This window comes from Chanodichthys erythropterus, chromosome 6 (assembly GCF_024489055.1).
Source record: "Chanodichthys erythropterus isolate Z2021 chromosome 6, ASM2448905v1, whole genome shotgun sequence".
Taxonomy (NCBI): domain Eukaryota; kingdom Metazoa; phylum Chordata; class Actinopteri; order Cypriniformes; family Xenocyprididae; genus Chanodichthys; species Chanodichthys erythropterus.
Genome location: NC_090226.1, coordinates 12,173,715 through 12,194,380, shown reverse-complemented (window position 1 = coordinate 12,194,380; position 20,666 = coordinate 12,173,715). Strand labels below are relative to the sequence as shown.

Here is a 20,666-nt window from a genome sequence, read left to right as displayed (position 1 = left end):
GATTTATATGGATTCCTGCGTTCAGATATTATAAAAGGAAACAGTAATTAGTAGTTCAGCGGTTCTCTGTCGTTGCAGGCCTTCTTTGGGCAGTGATGCCGCCGTTAGTGTTGACAATGAGGATTTAACTCTCAAAGCTGCTCTATTTATAGCCTACAGCAAGCCAGACAGACACAGACAAAAAGGGCACTGAGTCCCTTTCTCACCACCTGTCTGTAGGTCACGCATGCATAGGAAACAGTTTATCCAGACATTCGCAACTGAGCTGCTGTGCAGTTTCTTCTCGAGGCTTTCAGCCTTATCTTTATTACAAATACTACAACCATTCAAGTCTAGGGTTGGTGAAATTTTTTAATTTTTTTTTCCAATATCTTATGCTCACCAAAGCTGGATTTATTTGATTAAAAAACAAAACAAACAAACAAACAAACAAAAAAACAACAACAGTAAAACAGTAAAATTTTGAAATATTTCAAATATTTTCTATTTCAATATATTTTAAATGTCATTTATTCCTGTGATGGCATATGGCTGAATTTTCAGCATCATTATTCCAGTCTTCAGTGTCACATGATCCTTCAGAGATCATTCTAATATGCTGATTTGGTGAAACATTTCTTATTATTATCAGTGTTGAAATCAGTTGTTTTTGTAGAAACAATAATATTCAATTCATATTTATTTGTATAGCGCTTCTCACGATACATATCGTTCCAAAGCAGCTTTACAGAGAATGCATGTCAACATTACAATTTAGAAAATGCAGTTAGCTAATAATGTAATAATTTATGCAATGAATTTACAATCACTGTTAGCAACTTAATTGAAGGTAGAAGCAATGAGCTCCTGGAAATAATTAATTACATATTAACAATAATTAGGATATATAGGAATTTTGGGAATGTGCATGTTGATCCAGATGTTGCGTCATCTGAAGTCCTCGCAGGAGTTGGCGCCGTCTCTTCAATTCAAAAGAACAGCATTCATTTGAAATATAAATCTTTTGTAATATCATAAATGTCTTTAATAACTTTGTTCAGCAAGGACACATTGATAATCTAAAAAATAATAATAATAATAATAATTTTCAAAGCGTTTGTGTGATGTCTTGGCTCTTTAATGTCTAATTCAGACCTCATATGGATGGTATAATGGAAGATTTCTTTGACATTCAAATTCCAGTACTTACCTTGAGTTTGACGTTCACAATAATAAAGATATTAAAAAACTCAAGCTCATAAAAGCTTTTAAAGAGTACTGAGAAGATTAATAGACTACCAGCTATTCATAGAATGCTTCAGAAAAAAATGTATAACTAAAAATATGTCAGAATGATAAAGACTATTGCAAGAATTCTTCTGAGAACCACCAAGCCTTACAGAAAATCAGTTACGTGCATGACCTTGCTGACTCAGATGTACTGTATGTTGAATTCAACAAGAGTTTTGAAGGCTATTTCTCATGCTTCATATCTAACTACAAGAGTTTATTAACAAGATGGCACTCGAGATCCACCGAAAAATGCATTGAAAATGATTTACTTCAATGTAATGTGTGCTTTAATGCAGAACAATACAAGTTCATGGTATATTGTTTTATTTCATGTTCTCAACATGGTCACAGTTATAGTTAAACATCGATAGGGTCTCGTCATCTACTTAGAAACAGAATGCATATTAAAACCATAGTTCTCCTCTCCTCATTTGGAAGTAAAAAAAAGAAGAAAAAAACAGAAATGTATGTTTGAGTGGACGCACATGAAAGGCGGTGAGAGTCATGTAACAGTCGGCTTATTAAAGAAGATCCTATGACAAATTCAATAAGTACATTTGGTAGCAGAAGCAGTGTCATGTTAATATGAGTCTCTTCAAGGTGGAAAAGGACTACACGGTCAATGCGATGGCTGAGCGGAAAACAAAAAAGTATAATACAGTCTATGTACACAGCCATCCAGAAACCCCCTACACTTACACTTTCCCTTTATCATCCATATTAGATTTCTATATGATATGCATTTTTTTTCTAATTTCTCACATTGGTTTTATGATATATATATACAGCGACAGGCTTTTTATAGAAAGAAAAAAAAAACAGAATTGTAATGATCTTTGCAGGGAGTAAACAAGTGATACACATGCCGAGAAGTGGCACGGAATAAAATGTAACAGCAAGCCAACAAACAAAACAGAAACAAACAATAAAACTAACCAAATCGAACAAACAAAAATGAGAAAGAGCATAATAAAAAGAAAGCACATTTCTTCATTTTTAAATAAGCTCACATTTCAACCAGAGGTGCTAGGCATCAGCTGCATGCAAAGCTTTGTGATGTTTTGACTTGACCGTCCAGTACTATACAGTACAAAGCTGAAGCACCGCAATACATTTACAAATACACTGCACTGAAATCCATAAAAAAGGTGAAAAAACCTAAAAAAAAAACAGTTCTCTGACTTTATGCTCAGAAATGGCTTCGGGTGATTGCATTCATACACAGAGACGGTCTGATTAATGTTGTGTTGTACAAATTACTGGCCTCAGTGCATCTTGGGAACAAGCCAGGTGTTATGAAGTCTGATAATGACATAGACACGGATTTATGCTCTATTATCCGTAAGCTTTTATTACTACACGGACGTGCCCTTGCGGCACTTCATTACGATTAGGCTACCGGCTAATATTTTCGTTTATGAACTATTGAATGATCAGTGTTTGATTTTTAAGCCCAGATAAACAAACGGATGTCTCCTAATTGATTCTATTTTGGTACGAAACAGACATTTTGAATGAAGAGAAGTCTACAGATTTTAATATGTTCATCATCATCATCATCATCATCATCATCACTCATTTAACAACGGTCAACTGTAACACTGATAATATCTCTGGAAATATGCAATATCTAGAGAATCTTTTGTACAATATACATGCAAGAGTACTTTAGTTGACATTCCTGACAGTATGTTGCAGGTAAAACAGAGACGAGGGAGAAGAAGTTGTCGATGTGGGCGAGAAACAATATGGGGTCAGATGTATATGTTGTTAGAAATATGATATAACAAAAGCAAACCAACCAACCAACCAACCAATTGGTTGAAATTCTGAATTTACAAAACTGAAACATATATATTGCACATGATTAGTTTAAAAAAACAAACAAACAAACAAACAAACTAAATCAGAAAAAAGAGAAACAATGCACAGCAAATGTCGTAAATGCCGACACTGGTTTTTTAGTCGTGATTTCTGTACATTAAGTGAGTATTTACAAAGACAAGTGCTGTTCAGAAGCTCTGTGCTTGAGTTAAAAGAGCGTCGACACACAAACGAATACATCGAATCACAGCTCTGTCACCATTTATCTACTTACAGTATAAAACAAGTCAAAAATTGAACCAAGAGAGGGGATATGTGTGAAAAAAAACATGTCCAAATCCGTTCCGAGTGAGAACACATCCATCCGACCCACTGCTACATATTATATGCAGTTTACATTACATTAGATTACATTACATTAGCTGTGTTTCTGAGCAAGTGAAAGGCATTCTCACAGGAGGACAGAAGAATATGTATCAAATCTACTTCATTTCCACACAGAAGAGGGCACACGCTCAGCCTGCTGAGAAAAATCTACATCTCTGCACAAACTAAGCTCTGAAATGTGGGGAGAGAATTGGATCAGCTTTTAAGTGCAGCCTGCTTTCCTCCGACACTACCGCTAATGTTAGACGTCAAAATAGCCTTTTTCATCGCAACCGGCTTTACCATAAACATCTTCAAATGTACATTTGTTTCATATTGTTTTATTCATCACTAAAAAAATAGTTAAAAAAATAAAACCATGTTGCAGCAGTGGCCGGGACCGACGAGTCGAGGCCGTGGAGGATCCATCAGCGTTCCGCCCTCCCTCCCCCCTTCCCACAATCCCTGTGATTGGTTAGCGCTACGTAGATCCCAAAGGAGGTGGAACGAACACAAGCCGGAGATTCCGGGAGAATCTTCCAACTCCAAGGCAACCAATAATTTCCACGTTGTTCAATTGGCCACCTACTGAGTACTGAGTATCAGTGAAAACTAGTAACTCCTACGTCGTGAGTACACAGAGAATACTGAGATTTTATCTGAGGCTTCGGATCGTCTTTGTTCTATACCAATAATAACAATAGTTGCTAATATTATTATTATTATTATTTTACAAAATACTATATGCACGACATACACAAAGCAAATCTTTTTTCTTTTCTTTTTTTCTGAATAACTCAGTCACTGCTTTTTAATAATTGGCACGTTATAGTCCCCTAACTATATCACAGAAATGTGTGGTCTACAGCTACATTAAATACTGGAACACCACTCGTTGTGACTGACTTCGACAGACCGATCTCTCAAACCGTTCTTCTTCGAGCAAAAACGTAGTTTCTGCAAACTAATAAGCAGGCTATTTGTTAATGCATTTAGGTAATTAAGTACAAGAAAACAGTTGCCACGGTCTTTTGCGCATGCTTTTGCTTCACCGCCAAAGTCGAGAGGGTTGAAAGTCTCTAAAATGGAGCAGCAGCTTTGTCTGGGGCTCTACAGCTTGAGCAATGACTGGTAAGAACTGATGATTTGAGTTCTAGCCGCCCCAGAAGGCCGGTGCTACACATTGTGGCTCCCTTTTCTCCGAGGAAACGGGATGAGTTGAAACGTGAGTCAAAGGTGCCCTTTTGTTCATGTCCTGGTAGGCAGCAACAATCCGTTGCACGTTACAATCTAAACAGAGGCCCGACGGTCACCCCGCCAAAAACAGTCCCATTCTGAGGAAAGAGTTTATGGAAAGGCTCAAACCACAGTGCTGATGCCGCTGTGTTTGGGCTTGGTGCTGCTGGCCGCCGGAGGAGGAGCCGGAGGCTGGCTGTGGTGGTGAGGTGCATGCTGGGAGTGGGAGGGGTGCGACGGGTGCGGCCCGTGGCCGTGGGGACCGTGCGAGTGGCTGTGAGAGGAAGAGGGGCCGGGCGGGGGGTGGTACTGGTGGGGCGGGTGTTGAATGTGCGCTGGGGGGTGGTAGTGATGGTGGTGGTGGTACGGAGGGGGATTCTGCATGTGGCAAAACTGAGCGTGGTGGGGGTGCATCTGGGCTTGGGTCTCAGTGATGGTGACGCCATCGCGGGCCGTGTGGTGCAGGTTGGTAGGGTGCGGGGTGTGAGAGATGAGTGTCGGGTGAGCGGGGTGGGAGGACTGGGGAGGCAGAGAGGGCGACTTGCCCCGCTTGGTGCCGAATAGGGAGCCAAGGAGAGAGGAGGAGTTGGGGATGGACTGCTGGCGGGAGGGGCAGTCGCGGCTGGAAGGGGCTCGGCGCCGTATGTGGGGGCTGCTAATGATGGACCCCTGCAGGAGGACGAGGGAGAGAGAAGAACGGAGAAGTTAAACACGAGATGTGTACAGCATGCTCAATGAGTCAAGAGCACAGTTCCACTTATTAATATTCCTCATTCTGAATTTTTAAATGTGCGTTTAAATGTGTAATTATCAGGGTTGGGAACCAATCCACTTTTCCATTTAAAAGAAATAAACAAACAAACACCACCAATGATTTTCATGTTAACGGTTCTTGAACGCTCATATCTTTGGACCAGCATAGTCCAGTTGATTAACAAATGACTCCTATAAGCCAGTTCATTTTAATAAATCATTAAAATGACTCACAAATGAGTTCTGGACTCATGCGGTATTGGTTTTAATCAGTGTAATGGCTCACTCGCTAAATAAATCGATCTGATTCTTGAACTGAAGTCATTACTTTTGTCGTGCCCAAATCAAGAAGAACCACAAACTGTTACTGTGACGCTTAAATCAATGGAGTTATAGACTAGTTTTGCAATGTGTAAAAACACATTCAGAACGGAGCTTTGACGTAATAAATTATACTTTAATTATTCATAAAAAGTATTAAAATGTAACTAAAAAGTTTTAGTTTAGAATAATTTCAAATTTTGATTGTTATAGCAATCAATAAGGAAAGTGAACCATCCAGTAGAATCAGATTCAAAATAAGTGTAATTCAGTTGAATTCTGAATGATTCCCATCCCTAGTAATTAAATATTTAATATATTTAAAGTCATAGAACATAAACACACAACTGTTCAAAAGTTTGGGGTCTGTAAAATGTTTTAAATGCTCACCAAGGCTGAATTTATTTGACAAAAAATAAAGTAAAAACAGTTATTTTGTGAAATATTATTACAATTTTAAATAAAATGTAATTTGTTTCTGTGATGTCAAAGCTGAATTTTCAGCATCATTACTCCTACAATGTGGATTCCTTCAGAAATGATTCTAATATGCTGATTTGGTTCTCAAGAAACATTTCTTATTATTATCAATGTCTGGGACTCTTTAATGAATAGAAAGTTATAAGGAACAGCATTTATTTGACTTTTAATGCGTTCACGCATCATACTGACCCCAATTTTTTGAAAGGTACTGTAATACAGACCAGAAAGTTAATAACCCAAATAGTATCACATAAAAAGTACTGTAAAAAAGCATTCCTTTTATGTCAGTAATAATAAAACAAGGACCCAGCACTCGAGCAATGCATCATGACCATCCATCAGCAGTTAATGCATTTATAAAAGACTGAAGCAGATCCCTGAAAGCCATGCATTACATGCAAAAGCTGGAACAGGCAAGATTGAGTTAGTCAGCATTTAGTGATGTTTAAGCGAGCATATGGGTTTTCCTGCATTCTAGGATAGGCTGTCAATCAAACTGGCACACAAGATAACCTATACGGACAAAATGGATGTCAATCCGAATTCAGTTTATTAAAGCATCACCTTTGCTATACTCCCTCGTGTGTATTATGCTTATCTGCACACAGATGGGAAACTATTTCGAGGCATTCCAAGAGGTAAAAGGTGCTTAGGCCAGAAGAGGAAGAGGTCAGGTGGTTGGAGGTCGGTGAGGAAATAAAGACTTTGCACATTCTGAAGTGCTCTAACGCAACACTATTGTTCACTTGCAGTGGCCAAGTGAAACATGCCATCGGGAATCAAATCAAAACAATTTACAAAGTAAAAAGACACACGCAGCCCACTGTACGTGACATGGGATGTTTGCATTAGTTGAGTCATGCTGACTAAGTTGGACAGTGGAGATGTTATGATATGTGATGTGAGCCACGGGGGCAGAATTCCCCATCATTCCACATAAGCTCCACAGGAACAGGCAGCTAATGCATGCAGGGTGGCCAATTTAGTCCAAAAACAACACCACACACATACAGATAGTTGAAACTACTGAGCAAAGAAGCAACCAAAAAGATGGTAGAAAGACCAGAGAAAGAAAGAAATAAAGCAAAGTTGCAGTTTCAAAATGCAACACTGTCACACAGAATAGCGGCCTGTTGTAGGTTCTTGCATCCTATATCACGGTACTTACTTCCATATTGCTGTCTAGAGATCCTGCACTGCTGCGGCGCCCCCGCTTGCCTGAGCGAGACATGCAATATGATAGATTAGAGCACGCTCGAACAGTCAGATATATAGAGGCGCATGTAGAAGCGTATATATCCTGCCTGCCTACAGGGGCGCTATTGAGACATGAAGCAAGCAGCCGTAGTCTGAAAAGGGAGGAAGGGTAGAGCCAGGTGGGTCGGGAGCTTTTAAAGGGCCAAAGGATGAGGGTATACTGGTCCTAACATCAATAAGCATAGAGCTACATCTTCAACAAGTGTCTTAAGCAAACTGGGCTTTGGATGAAGCAAACTGAAGATCCCTACTAGGGCTGCACGATATAGCAAATTAAAACTGATATCGCTAAATCGCTTACTATGATTGTCAAATAGCACAGACTGCGATGTAATTAAATAAATATATGCGCTACCGGCTTCAGAGCGGCACTGCTCGTCTACAGGCGTGAAGCCCATGATACAGAGCTTCACCAGACCAGAATTCAGTTGAATGGAATAAAAGCTTGATTGTTTAATGATTTAAAAAATGAAGAAATTAAGATATAAATATTAGTATCAGAAATTTACTACAAAATATATTAAACGTTTTTTTTATTAAATAAACAATTTCTTATTTCAAAGTACAACAGTAACAATATTACAATATAGTTCTTATTTTGTTTAATATGTTATTTAATAATTATCACAATAAAAACCCAATTATTTATACTGAATTGGTCAAAAACAGTGGGAATGTGCGCTATGCAAACTCAAGTGGAGATATATATTTTTTTTATACCAAGTATAAAAGTTTTATAACAAGTATTTTTTAAACCAAGTAAACAAATAAATAAATAAATAAATACTCAATAAATAATAATAATAATAAATAGTTCAGCCCTAAAAGAATGGTTCGCACTAAAAAAATGTCTTGAAATCCCCAACAAAATCATCCCACTCACTCTAAAATTATTAATTTGCATAAAATGTAAATATCGCAATGTCAATTTTTTTCCAATACTGTGCAGCCCTAATCCCTACACTAGATCACAAAAGCAACTGAACAAAAAAAGCCAAAAAAAAAAAAAAAATCATTATCATTTTTGATGTATGGTCAAATACAAATGTGGCAGCTCAAACCGGCAGTATGAAACAATCGTCAATCTGAAATAAGTATTGAATGACTGAATGACAATGTTAGCAGAGTTATCAACTGCTATACACATAGATTCTTCTTATTCCCATTTTATACAAGATACTACACACATTTTCAGTGCTGTACAGGATTGTTGGGAGTGGGATATTCATAGCTTTGCCAGACATCTCTCGGGTTCATGTGTGTAGTGTCTCCTGCCATCGGTCTCATCGACCAGCTCGGTCGAGTTCAGTTCACACTTACGGAGTGTGACTACGCTGTGAACTGATTGTTCTAACAGAGAAGGCATGTGAGGACACACTTCACACTATCCATTTTTTTCCCCCTGTGTAGTGACTGCCATGTTTAGGGCTCAAAACCATCTGCTAAATAGGGTGAGAAGATATCACAGCTCACGAATTGTGTGAAGGTTCAATTACAGAGTGGGAAAAACGAATGTGGAGGATAATATTTGTCAGGATGCATCTAGCTACATTAGCCATGGCGAAGGACATTCATAACAGGGCTGGGTGATACAGGTTACTATTATTATTATTAATATATTTTTTCAGCATTTAATTTTTTATTTATTTTATATATATATATATATATATATATATATATATATATATATATATATATATATATATATATACAACAGTTCTGTCTGGTTCTCGAATCTGATTGGCTGATAGCCATGCGATATTTCAGTGATAACAGCGCTCCTACTGCCTTTTCACCGTTTGTATCACTCCGCTTGAAGTGACCGTCATGGCGGCCGATCAAATCAACCGTAATTTTTACAAATACTACTTCTTGTACCACAAACTGTAGTTTTAATAGTTTTTTAGGCGAGAATGTAGTTGTTTAGACCTGAAATATGTGACTCATATTTAATAACAGCGCCTATTTTACAATTTGTTTTGGCGTTTTCGGAGATGCGAGCTTGAGTGCGTCAGCGGCCGTTCAGTGATTCTGTAACCGCCGAGAACAGCTTCATCTCGGCCAGTGACTCGGGGATTTGCCGTTGGCTCTTATAGTGGTTAAACACGAGACATAATTCAATTTACATAGAACGGGCAATCTTTGGTCTTATTAATCTATTATTTGTTACAGAGCAAGTCGAATTGTGCTATATTGAATTTGATAATAATAAACGTTACGTTACATATAGCACATTGACTACAACTAGACGGGACATATCAGACTCTTCTCTGCTTCAAATATGTAAAACATTAAACTTTATAAACATGTTTTTTTGAGTAAAGAAAACGCTTTACATTTTTTTTTTCAAACATCAGATCTTTGCATTGCACAGAGATGTCCAAACTGCGTGCGCACTTCATTCACGAGGTGAGGCGGATTAATGAGGCTTGATTGACAGTTTGAGGATCCAATGGAGTTAATAGGTTTTGTCACAAGCTCTTTAAAATCATTTTCATTCGTTAAATATTTGTAAAACCCACATACCAGCGTAAATGATGACCTATTTTTTTTTTTTTTATAACTAGTGCTTCATGTTTGACTGAACTGTACAATTGTGCTTATATGTTGTTCAATAAATATTATTTTATATAAATATGTCCATTAAGTAATATGGATTGAGTGAACATTACATTAATACGCCATTAGATGGCGGCAACACTTTACAGGAGAATTAGTCAGGGAGTCACAAGAGACTTTTAAATTGAAAGGAACTTTTTCAAAAGGAAGTTGTTTTAGCGCTGTGGTGTTTCCAAAATTCCCAAAGCTGAAAAAAAAGACAAATACAAAGATCGCTTACCTCAGCGGACATTCAAACGGACTTGTTTAAAGGATGTAATATTATGGACATCGACTTGATGAATGAATGTAATGCAATATACCAGACAGGTAATAGCTACTCTCTCTCTCTCTCTCTCTAATACTGTAGAAAATTCAATGTGTTTCAATGAAGCGACTCAACGTTCCTTCGTTACTAGTTCTAAAGTGACATTTTAGAGTTAGCAACGGAGGCTTGGTCCAACTGTCAAATAGAGATTTGTATCTGTGGCGGAAGGAAGTAGTGCTGCACAAAAGAGGGTTTTAAAGACACTCCGTTGTTGTTCTTATTTATTTACACACTCGTGCCGTCGAACTGTTGTATAAACGCAATATCACACTCGTAGCCGTGCGATATGGCTGATTGCCTACGGACGAATCACAGCGTGCTGATATACAGCCATATCGCACGGCTACGAGTGTGATTTTGCTCACACACACACACACATTATATATATATATATATATATATATATATATATATATATATATATATATATATATATATATATATATGGTATACAATTTTTTTAATTTTTATTATTATTAATATATTTTTCATCATTTTATTTCTTAATATAATAAATATTATAATATTATAATTGCATATATATATATATATATATATATATATATATATATATATATATATATTTATTTATTTTTTCCCTCAATCACAGGAGCCATCATTTTATCCAAGCAGCAATGGAGATATAAAAAGTTTAATGCAAAACATAAATACAGTAAAAAAATCTGTGTTATTTTATAAATTAGCTTTTATTTTTATTTTCAGTTTTCATTTATAGTTTAGTAATTTTAGTACGTCAATTTCAACTTATTTCTGTTATTTTCCAAAGCAACATTTCACATTTCAACATTTTAGTTTTTCACCTATTATTTATATGTTACTTCAATTACTGAAAACAATTTTTAATAATTTTGGATTTAGTTTTAGTAAAAACACTGGTAAAAATCTACTTAAATAATCAAAGAATGCTTTCCTATACTGAATACTGATTTTCACTAGTAAAGGACCACGAAACTAGTCAAAATGACAAAGTCTTTAGAATACCTAATAGTCAAATAAGAACACATTAAACAAATCAAATTCTTAATTTTAAATTGGCAATAAAATCCTTGAATACTGTGAATATTTTCTATATCACCCAGCTATAATTGATAAATAATTGAGGCTACACTAATGGTTGTGGACAAACACCAACTTAGAAGCAAGCATTCAGCGATCTACTTTGGCAAGAGGTGAAGTATTGTTTGGACAGGACTGCACAAAATAATCAGAGGTTGTGACAGATAAAGCCAGAAGCACATCATGTCATGTGGATCTGTACACTCACCTGCATCCGAAAGGTCACGTAAGGAGCTGCTGAGGGCACTTCTCTTGAGGCCTTCACCTATGGCGTAACTGTCATCTAGACTGGTGCGACTCAGATTGCCATTTCCTGTCTCTTTCTTCAGCCCTGAGCTCTGGGAAATGCTGGGACGCACCACACCTTTTTGCTTCTCCAGTTCAGCTGGAAAAAAACCACCACATCAACTTCACTGATCATGTCATTTCACATCGTTACGTCAATGCACTGAACATTAGACAGGGTTTGTAGTGCAAGTTATTTGAAAAAAACAAAGCCCATATAACTTTCTTTTGTGGACTATCCAGGTCACTCTTTCCAACATAATGAAAATGAATGAGAGCCGCTTACATTCTATTCTGTACTTCTCCATCTCCTGCACCTCTGCGATGGACTCCCGCAGATCATCTGTGAACTTCTTGCGGTCTTGCGGGTTGGGGGCGTTGAAGTTAATGAGAACCTTGATGTCTGCGCCTGGAAGAGCTGAAGTGAGACGCACTCCATTGGGGTAATCTGAAAAGCAGCAGTGGGAGAGGAATATTTACAGACTGGCGGATCATGACAGCACTCAGACGTGCCCTTTTCAGAGGGACACACTAATCGATATTCTCACATTTCACAATCGCATATGACAAAGGTTTTAATCTTTTTGTGGGAGAATACATTGTAATGCATAATACTTTGAGAATTAATTTGTTTTCAATCAAGTATTTCATACCCCTTTAACACCTGTTTCTTGTTTTCCTGTGTAGTGAAAAGCCTGGTTTTCACTTGATACGCCAGCACGAAACAATCTAACTGTATGAACAAGGTTAAACGTAGTCCGGAAAAGGTAATATGGGGTCAAAAGGGCTTTGACCCTTCACTTACACTGGTTTTCAAACAGAAGCACCTGCATCCCGTATAGAGAGAAGGACTGCCTGAAGCTGTACGTCACCGAATTCTTCTTCTTCTGGAAAATCTTAGTGACCTGAATCAAAAGCATGTCACATTAGGACCTCATCTGTTTCTAATTATCTTCTCTTCAAGCCTCCGGAAAAGCTGAGTAACACTTTCTGACTGTCTTTTAGACACATGATCAGTACACTTACTGACTTAGAATTAGACTAAATATGTCTTGCTGACCATTACACCATCATAACAACAAGGACATAACAACATAACAAAAGACGCTATGATGTACGATTTTTTTCCTGTTGTTATGTGTTCTGTTTTGCATCATGGGCTATGATGTGTGTAATGTGGTTTTTCTTACCACCAAAAGGTCATTGAACAGGAAGATCTCTCTCTGGTGGAGACCCAACTTCTGAGGTTTGTTAGGGTCCGGCACTTCGAACAGCCTGCAGTAACATACCAGTCTGCGATGTGGTAGAGACAGCACCTGTATGTGGGCCACAAATATCAATTAGCCTGAACCAGAGCCTAGACATATTCAAAATATTATTAATATCAAGTATTGCTGCATTATATAGTGCGTAGGTTTATACAGTATGCACATTTATACTTCAAAAACTGACCAGAAGTCAGAAACTAAAATAAATTTGTATTTTTTTTAAATTTTATTTTTCCAATAATTTTTTTGTAACTATAGTTATCAGACTTAAATTGCTGAATGACATTAATAGAATAAAAACAGTGAACATTATACTTACACATCCAAGGCCATGGTGCAGAGACCCAATCTGAAAAGAGAAAAATGAGACAGATGAGTAAGAATCATAGTGAGAAGACTGAGGGGAGGCTTGAAGGTCAGACAGTGGTCTCTCTCTCTCGTTATCAAGACCCCCCTCCGTCTACCTGTCAGATGTGAGCTGTGCTGTATGAATGGGGTGAGAAAGGAGGTTAATGAGGAGCCAAACTGCTGCTGCTTGAAACTGTGACAGGAAGTCTCGGCCCATTTTGAGAAACCTAATTACAGCACCCGGGATGTGGCGTCTGCAGGCAGGGGTCTCAGGCACAGCAGCCTTCTATCTGTGCTCCACAGGAGATCTCCATTATGTCCTCTCCAAAGATGTGTGGAAGATACACCAGGGAGAAGGTTTTCCTGGCAACTAAGCCATGCGTGCCATTTCCATTAAAGCTTAAATGTTAATTATTTCAGCTCTGAAAACCCACAGTGCCTCCAAATTCAACTCTGTGACAGGCACTCAGTAATGTAATGAAGATGCAACAGCTTCAGTTAGTTTAGCCTTGGAAGAGAGCGGCATCTTGTGTGGATTAAATAACAACGCTACCTGAACACTTTTTTTAAGCTACCTCTATCGAGATGTACACAGCAAAATCACCAGAGTTAAATCAACTCTGCTCAGATTACATATGGTCCCTCTCTATATAGTGTTAAAGCAACACTGAAGCAGAGTTAATTAGATAATTAAGTGATTAAGTTATGATTGAGCATTAGTGATGAACACCTGCTGTTAACAAGCAGAATCACGAAGAGAAACACAATAATTACAAATGACTTCCAGCCACAGTCTTAGACTGAATAAACTGAAGATAAAAGACATTAAATCTCTCAAGATCTGATAAAACAACTCCACAAACAGCATATTATCTCATTAACCTTAACTCTGCTTCAGTGTTATTTTAACTCTATGTAAAGAGGGACCATATGTTCTCTGAGCAGAGTTCATTTAACTCTGGGGATATTGCTGTGTACACCTATGAAGGTAACAGACTTTAGTCAGGGTAGATGCAGACACATTACACAAGGACACATTAAATTGATCAAAATTGACAGTAAAGACTTTTATAAGATTACAGAAGATTTCAAATAAATGCTCTTCTTTTCAACTTTCTATTTATCAAAGAATACTAAAAAACATATTACGTATTATATTTTTCCACAATAATATTAAGCAGCACAACTGTTTTCAACATTGATAATAATTAGAAATATTTCTTGAGCACCAAATCAGCATATTATAATGATTTCTGAAGAATCATATGACACTGAAGACTGGAGTAAATTCAGCTTTGCCATCACAAATATAAATTACATTTTAAAATATATTAAAATTAAAAACTGTTATTTTAAACTGTAATAATATTTCACAATTTTATAATCAGGGCTTGACAATAACCTTTTTTTTCCCCTCACCAGCCATTATGTCTAGTGGTTTTCCAAAGTCAATTTTGGTAAAAAACTGCCATATAGATATTTTTAATATTATCTCATAATTTAGCAGCAGGTATATTAGGCTTCTGTCACTTTAAGACCTGACGCACAGATCCATTATACCTTATACACATGCGTTTTCTTCCTCAACTGTTTACGTTAAGTTAAAACATGACCGACTGTGTTTGCGTGAATACTCACCAAGACCGGCATTCTGACATTATATTGTGTGTATTTGACTGTTTAAGCGCAACGAGCAGTGAAAAAGAATGCAATTTAGTACTAAGAGGCGGTACAAAATCTGTAAAATTATGTGCGATACGTGCAATCCCACGCCAAAATTCAAGCCCTGTAACACCAACAATATTCATCCGGATCAAATAAAGCAAGTGAGTGAGGGGAGGCAGGTCTGTCAGAGTCATGAGAAGGGTCCTTGTGCTGAAAAGGTTTAAAACCCTTGTTTTATGCAATATAATAACAAATAATATATACATATTATTTAAAAATCTATTTTATTATTAATTGTTCAGACATAAAAACCTTGTCTATCATTTTCATGTGCATCAGATTAAATGTTTCCTCCTCTGAATAATTTTTATGGTTGTAACTCGCTGTACCACATGAAAAGGTGGTTGAGTTCAAAGCAGGTGAACTGTCAGTAGATTTAATCTTTAGGTAACTCTGAAGGCCTCTGTGGAAAAGCAAATAAATCCCATTTATCACTGTAGAGCATCACGCAACCCTCACCACATGACTTACATGCACGCAGACACCACAGTCAGACACCGTGAAGGTCTTGAGATAAGTATTAAATCTGTCATAAAGAAGAACATCTTGTAGATAAAGAATCTTCTAAGACACTCAATGTCATGTGCCTCTTGAGGATAAAAAAAACATTTACAAATGGTAACTGACAGAACGAAAAAAACGATAGATCTACACTGGATAGAGTGGCAAAACACAAACACACAATAGGTGAGGGAAGGAACATGTTTAACCAAAGGCCTTGGATCATTTCACACCCGTGGACCATGACTGGAATCGATAGAGTCATTTCTAGAACCGGGGTCAATGTAAGTTCACAACATGATTGATAGAGATGGACTGTTCCAGTAATGAAGGCACTGCAAGTTACTTTGGATAGAAGTGTGAAAGACAAAAGCGACAATGACACTCACCGGCTTCTTGCCAACAATGAGTTTCTCCACCTTCTGCACCTGGGACACATGGTCTTCATTTGTCTTAAGCTCTCGTTTCCGGATTCGCTCATAGATGCCCACCAACATCTCTCGAGGGATGTCCTCTCCGTCGTCCACCCCTGTGCACAGGAAACAAAAGTGAAAGCCCATGGATAATTAGGACACATAAATGATTTACGGAAATCTTCGGAAAGAATTCGAAATGTTGGTTAAGCAGGACATGAATATATATCGAAGTTAAAGGTGAATCTCTGTTTGCTTTGCTCCAATTATTATGCAAGGTTGTGACAGGAAAGATGTCATTGCTATTCCAATGAGGCCATTAATCAGTGTAAAGCACATGCATTAAGCTTAATTAGAGCACATTTGAATATTAATTGTTTTTAGTAAAACAAAAACCTCTGAATGACTCTGAAGGGGAATTTATGGATGAAAGAGTTTCAGTTTGCAATGAAGAAACATTAACGTAAATCTTACCACGAAGGTTCTTTACAAAGTCCTCCAGTTTCATCTTCCTCTCTGGCTTCACGTTTGGGCTGTACATGTCCGTGTTGAGGAGTATAATGGCAAACGCCAAGATGAAGATGGTATCTGGGTTCCTAAACTGACGCACCACCCCCGGGTTGCAGATGCAGTAGCGTTGACTGAATTGAAATAAAAAACAACAAAGGAACAAAGTGAAACAAATTAATATGAGATGCCGCTTCTACAGAATCAATATCTGCTCTGGTGAGTAATTGGTTCTAGATGCAGTAGTATGACAAGAAAATGGTAAAACTGCCACCTTGTTAAAGAGCTACGTTCATTTAGATAACACCTGAATGGACTTTAAATTGTTCATTCGGAAAGAATATGTCTGGCTGCAAGGGTTTAGCCATAACAATATTTTTGAAGGTCTGAGAGTGGTGAACAGGCAACCGTCGGAGTGAACTTCGTACATGTTGTAAGCTGGTGTGATCGCTCAAATAACAGACGGTCCTTGAGATCCGCTCGAACAATGTTCTCTGAGGATTGAGGGAGTGTTTTATGCTTTTGTTTTGGTGCAATCTAATGAATGCCAAGAAAATAAACTAGAGACTCTCCTTGCTTCTTATTGGCTATAAACAAAGTTTAACTGGACACTAATTGGGCCATTTTTATTGTGCATTCACCAAGTTTCTCATAAAGGGGCAGTTCACACCAAACTGAAAACTCATTATTTATTCACCCTCATGTCAGTCCAAAACCATATGACATTTCTATATGGAGCACAAAAGGTGAATATCCTGGCCATTATTTTCAATAAAATGAACATTAATGATGAGGTTGTCAAGCACCAAACAAATGTCAAAAAAGCCTCATTAAAGTATCATAAAAGTGGTTCATATGACTCATAGGCTATATTCCAAGTCTTCTGAACATTTGTGACCAACATTTGTGTCATTATGCAATGAAATTACAATTCATTACAAAATATTTTGATTATGAATCATTGGATTTTTTTAATAGATCATATGAGCCATTTCACAAAACCGGTCTGAATGAGTCATTAACAAATCAAATTGATCTAATTATACCATTTTGGAATGAGAGTGTTTTTATTTTTGGGTGAACTATCCCTTTAATTATGTTTTTTTTGTAACATATTAAAAATATCAATTAAACTGTTTTTCACCTGAAGGCTTCAATGAGTCGCTCCACCTTCTGTGCCTCTCCCTGCACCCGGATATGCGCCTGGAATTTTCTCAAGGCTTCATCTAGCTCCATTCCAGAGAAATCCATCTCATCTACCACACAGCTGGAAAAAAGATAATGAACAGTGTATTCAAATGACCGGCAAATTCTTTCCTGCACTGTAGTATATCCATGATGGTGTATTCAATAATGGTTTGGACATTTTCTGGAAAAATTACATTGTACTCCATGCATTGTATTAATTATTATCATGGCACACATGAAGATATTTTAAACTGAGAGTGGTCTCTGCTGTTAGTCAAAAAAAAAAAAAAAAAAGAGTCAAATTTAGTATTTCAGATAAAAGCAAGCTCTATCAGTCTCTAAATCACAATCGTTGGGCATACAAAGCAATTGGAGTGACATTTTGCTCCAGGGATACTCAGAGTGCATTTGATCTGACATGATGTCTAGATTTACTGATTTCAAGGAAGTGCCTTTTAAAAAAAGTGCTGTCAGACTGAGCTGAACACAGACTGCATCCCTTTATCTGTCCCCATTATCTTGACTGTTACTTTCAAACTGAAAGGGGAGGATGAGTTAACTTAAGAGTGAAAATGAGTTGATTCATTCTCAGGCACACGGTGTCGGAAAAGTACTTCATGAACCCAGACACCTCAGTCAATATATGCAGTATAAAGTGGAGTAAGAGTCCATATATCATCCCTCTCTCACATTTTAATCCCAACAGAGGTTTGGCTGGAATAATCATTTGTCATACGCGCACTAATTTCACAGGGTCACTAACAATTACAGCAAATGGTTGTGGTTGCAATGAAAACGAACCCGTTTCAAAGACAATAGAACGTGATGTTTTCCACCTTTGATCCTAAATTCACTTTTTAAAAAGAGGACACTAAATGGTTGTGGGTACAATTGAAAAGAGCCAGTTTCTGAGACAATGGACTATGATGTCTTCTACCTTTGATCCTACATGTGCTCAAAGCCACAGAAGCTTGGAAGGCTTAGACATGGTGCTCAGTTTGTCTCAGGAGGGAACACAAATTCATACAGGCTCCAGTGATATTGGCTTTAACTAATTAATTCTTCTGTGGCGAGGATAGTGAATGATAATGAAAAGCAAAATTACAAAGGAGCATCATATAATAAATGATTATCGTGATGGATAATTAGTTTTTTGTGTGAGTGGTTTTCTTTCCTTGGAGAATTTGTTTCTTTTTTTGTGCATTTAGGTAAAAAATGGTATACTGTATATATTATATATTATATATATATATATATATATATATATATATATATATATATATATATATATATATATATATATATACAGTATACCATTTTTTACCTTTATATATATATATATATATATATATATATATATATATATATATATATATATATATATATATATATATATATATATATATATATAAAGAATCACCCAAAGTGAAATATACTACAAAGAGAAGTTATTTCAAATATATATATTTGAAATAACTTGTCTTTGTAGTATATTTCACTTTGGGTGATTTTTTTTTAATACAATATACCCAATTAACCCAGTTAAATTTGCTAAGCATACTCAAGAACATCTCTGTTGAACTGTTTCTGCCTGTTGCCCAGGAACTCGCCAATCATCTGTCGACTCAGCCCTTTTCTCTGTAAAAGGAAATGGGCAACTCCCACAGGCGTGTCTGGGACAAATCCTCGCTCAATCAGGTATTGGATGCCCTTTTCAGGTTTCCTAGAGACAACAAAAGAAGATCAAGAGTTTGAACAGTGCATTTGGTCCCAATGTGTGACTAAGCAGCTCTCAGATCAAGTATGTTCTTGTGACTGAACCGTTAACACACAAGATTAAAAGCAACTTAATGGCCCAGTGCAAAGACAGGCAAATCCACAATCATCTAAGATTAGAGGCCCCTTAAAATAAAGCTTTAAATTAACAAACACAAACACATACTGGCACAAAAACATGCACGGTCCCAGCACTTTCAAGCAAGCACCTTAATCCATTCAATAAAAAAATGAAATCTGATTTGAAATACCTCATGATTGCAAAATAAATGATCAAACATAATCCCTACACTATTGTAAGAAGCTTAAAAAAGAATTCAACTTGTTTGTCTTTCTTAAGTACAAAGAGTTAGATGGTAAACTGTGGTTATGAGGGCGGTGTGCTTTCTTGATCAGCAGCCCGACTAAACTAATAGTGTTCTCATCACGGTTCTAATTGCTTGATCGCTAATCAAATTTAGAGCGCGGAGTGGTAATCAAACAGACAGCACCACATGCATTCACACAGACACGCACTGAATAAATAAATGATCCAAAATTATAATGAATGTCTGGAAAAGGAAAACACATGACTATTGTGCACTGTGTGCTTGGTTAGATGATAATTGAAAAAACATTAGCTCTCGGCATTGCTTGCACACTCAGATCTTTCACAGCTATTAACACAGCTCTGATTGGTGCTAATGAAAATCATTACTCGATGCAACTGAAACATGACACTCCAAACCAGAGTATGCAAGTGGCGTGGGAATGAGGAGCATCATTTTTGTATGGCTGCAGCTCAAACAGTAGAGCATGGCCATATTCAATGTCATAGGTTTGATCACTTGAATGTAAGTCGCTCTGGATAAAGACATCTGTCAAATGCATAAATGTAATGTTTACAGTTTACAAAATGTGTAACATATAATAGAATAGCGTGACAGCTACAGTTCACATAATGTACTGTGCTAACAAACTCTTAAATGTGTCAGGAAGACAAGATAAATTTGTGAAATATTATAATAAAGAAGCAAAGGTAAACATGAGTGTAGGCATGACTAAAAAATACTATCAAATGCAATCAAATGTTGTTGTATTGCTCTTATAATTGTATGGAAATTAGTTAAGGTGTGGTTACAATGCAGGCAAAATGAAGTA

At 36.9% G+C, this 20,666-nt stretch overlaps 1 protein-coding gene across 10 annotated transcripts in view; it reads right to left on the bottom strand.

Moving 5' to 3' along the window:
* Positions 1-536: 536 nt before the first annotated feature.
* The window catches only part of iqsec1b (IQ motif and Sec7 domain ArfGEF 1b), a 201,567-nt gene continuing 181,437 nt past the window's right edge, over positions 537-20,666 (bottom strand). For 8 of the 10 annotated variants that reach the window (XM_067388051.1, XM_067388052.1, XM_067388055.1 and 5 more), the window contains 11 exons: positions 19,312-19,473; positions 17,707-17,829; positions 16,530-16,696; positions 16,032-16,171; positions 13,388-13,417; positions 12,991-13,116; positions 12,606-12,705; positions 12,087-12,248; positions 11,724-11,900; positions 7,424-7,473; positions 1,587-5,367 (listed from right to left, as the gene is read on the bottom strand). In XM_067388051.1, coding sequence (XP_067244152.1) covers positions 4,822-5,367; positions 7,424-7,473; positions 11,724-11,900; positions 12,087-12,248; positions 12,606-12,705; positions 12,991-13,116; positions 13,388-13,417; positions 16,032-16,171; positions 16,530-16,696; positions 17,707-17,829; positions 19,312-19,473 — 1,783 coding nt within the window. In that variant the 3' untranslated portion in view covers positions 1,587-4,821. Of the gene's footprint in view, positions 962-1,586; positions 5,368-7,423; positions 7,474-11,723; positions 11,901-12,086; positions 12,249-12,605; positions 12,706-12,990; positions 13,117-13,387; positions 13,418-16,031; positions 16,172-16,529; positions 16,697-17,706; positions 17,830-19,311; positions 19,474-20,666 lie in introns of those variants that run through there. The other 2 variants (XM_067388059.1, XM_067388060.1) reach the window with 2 other exon arrangements.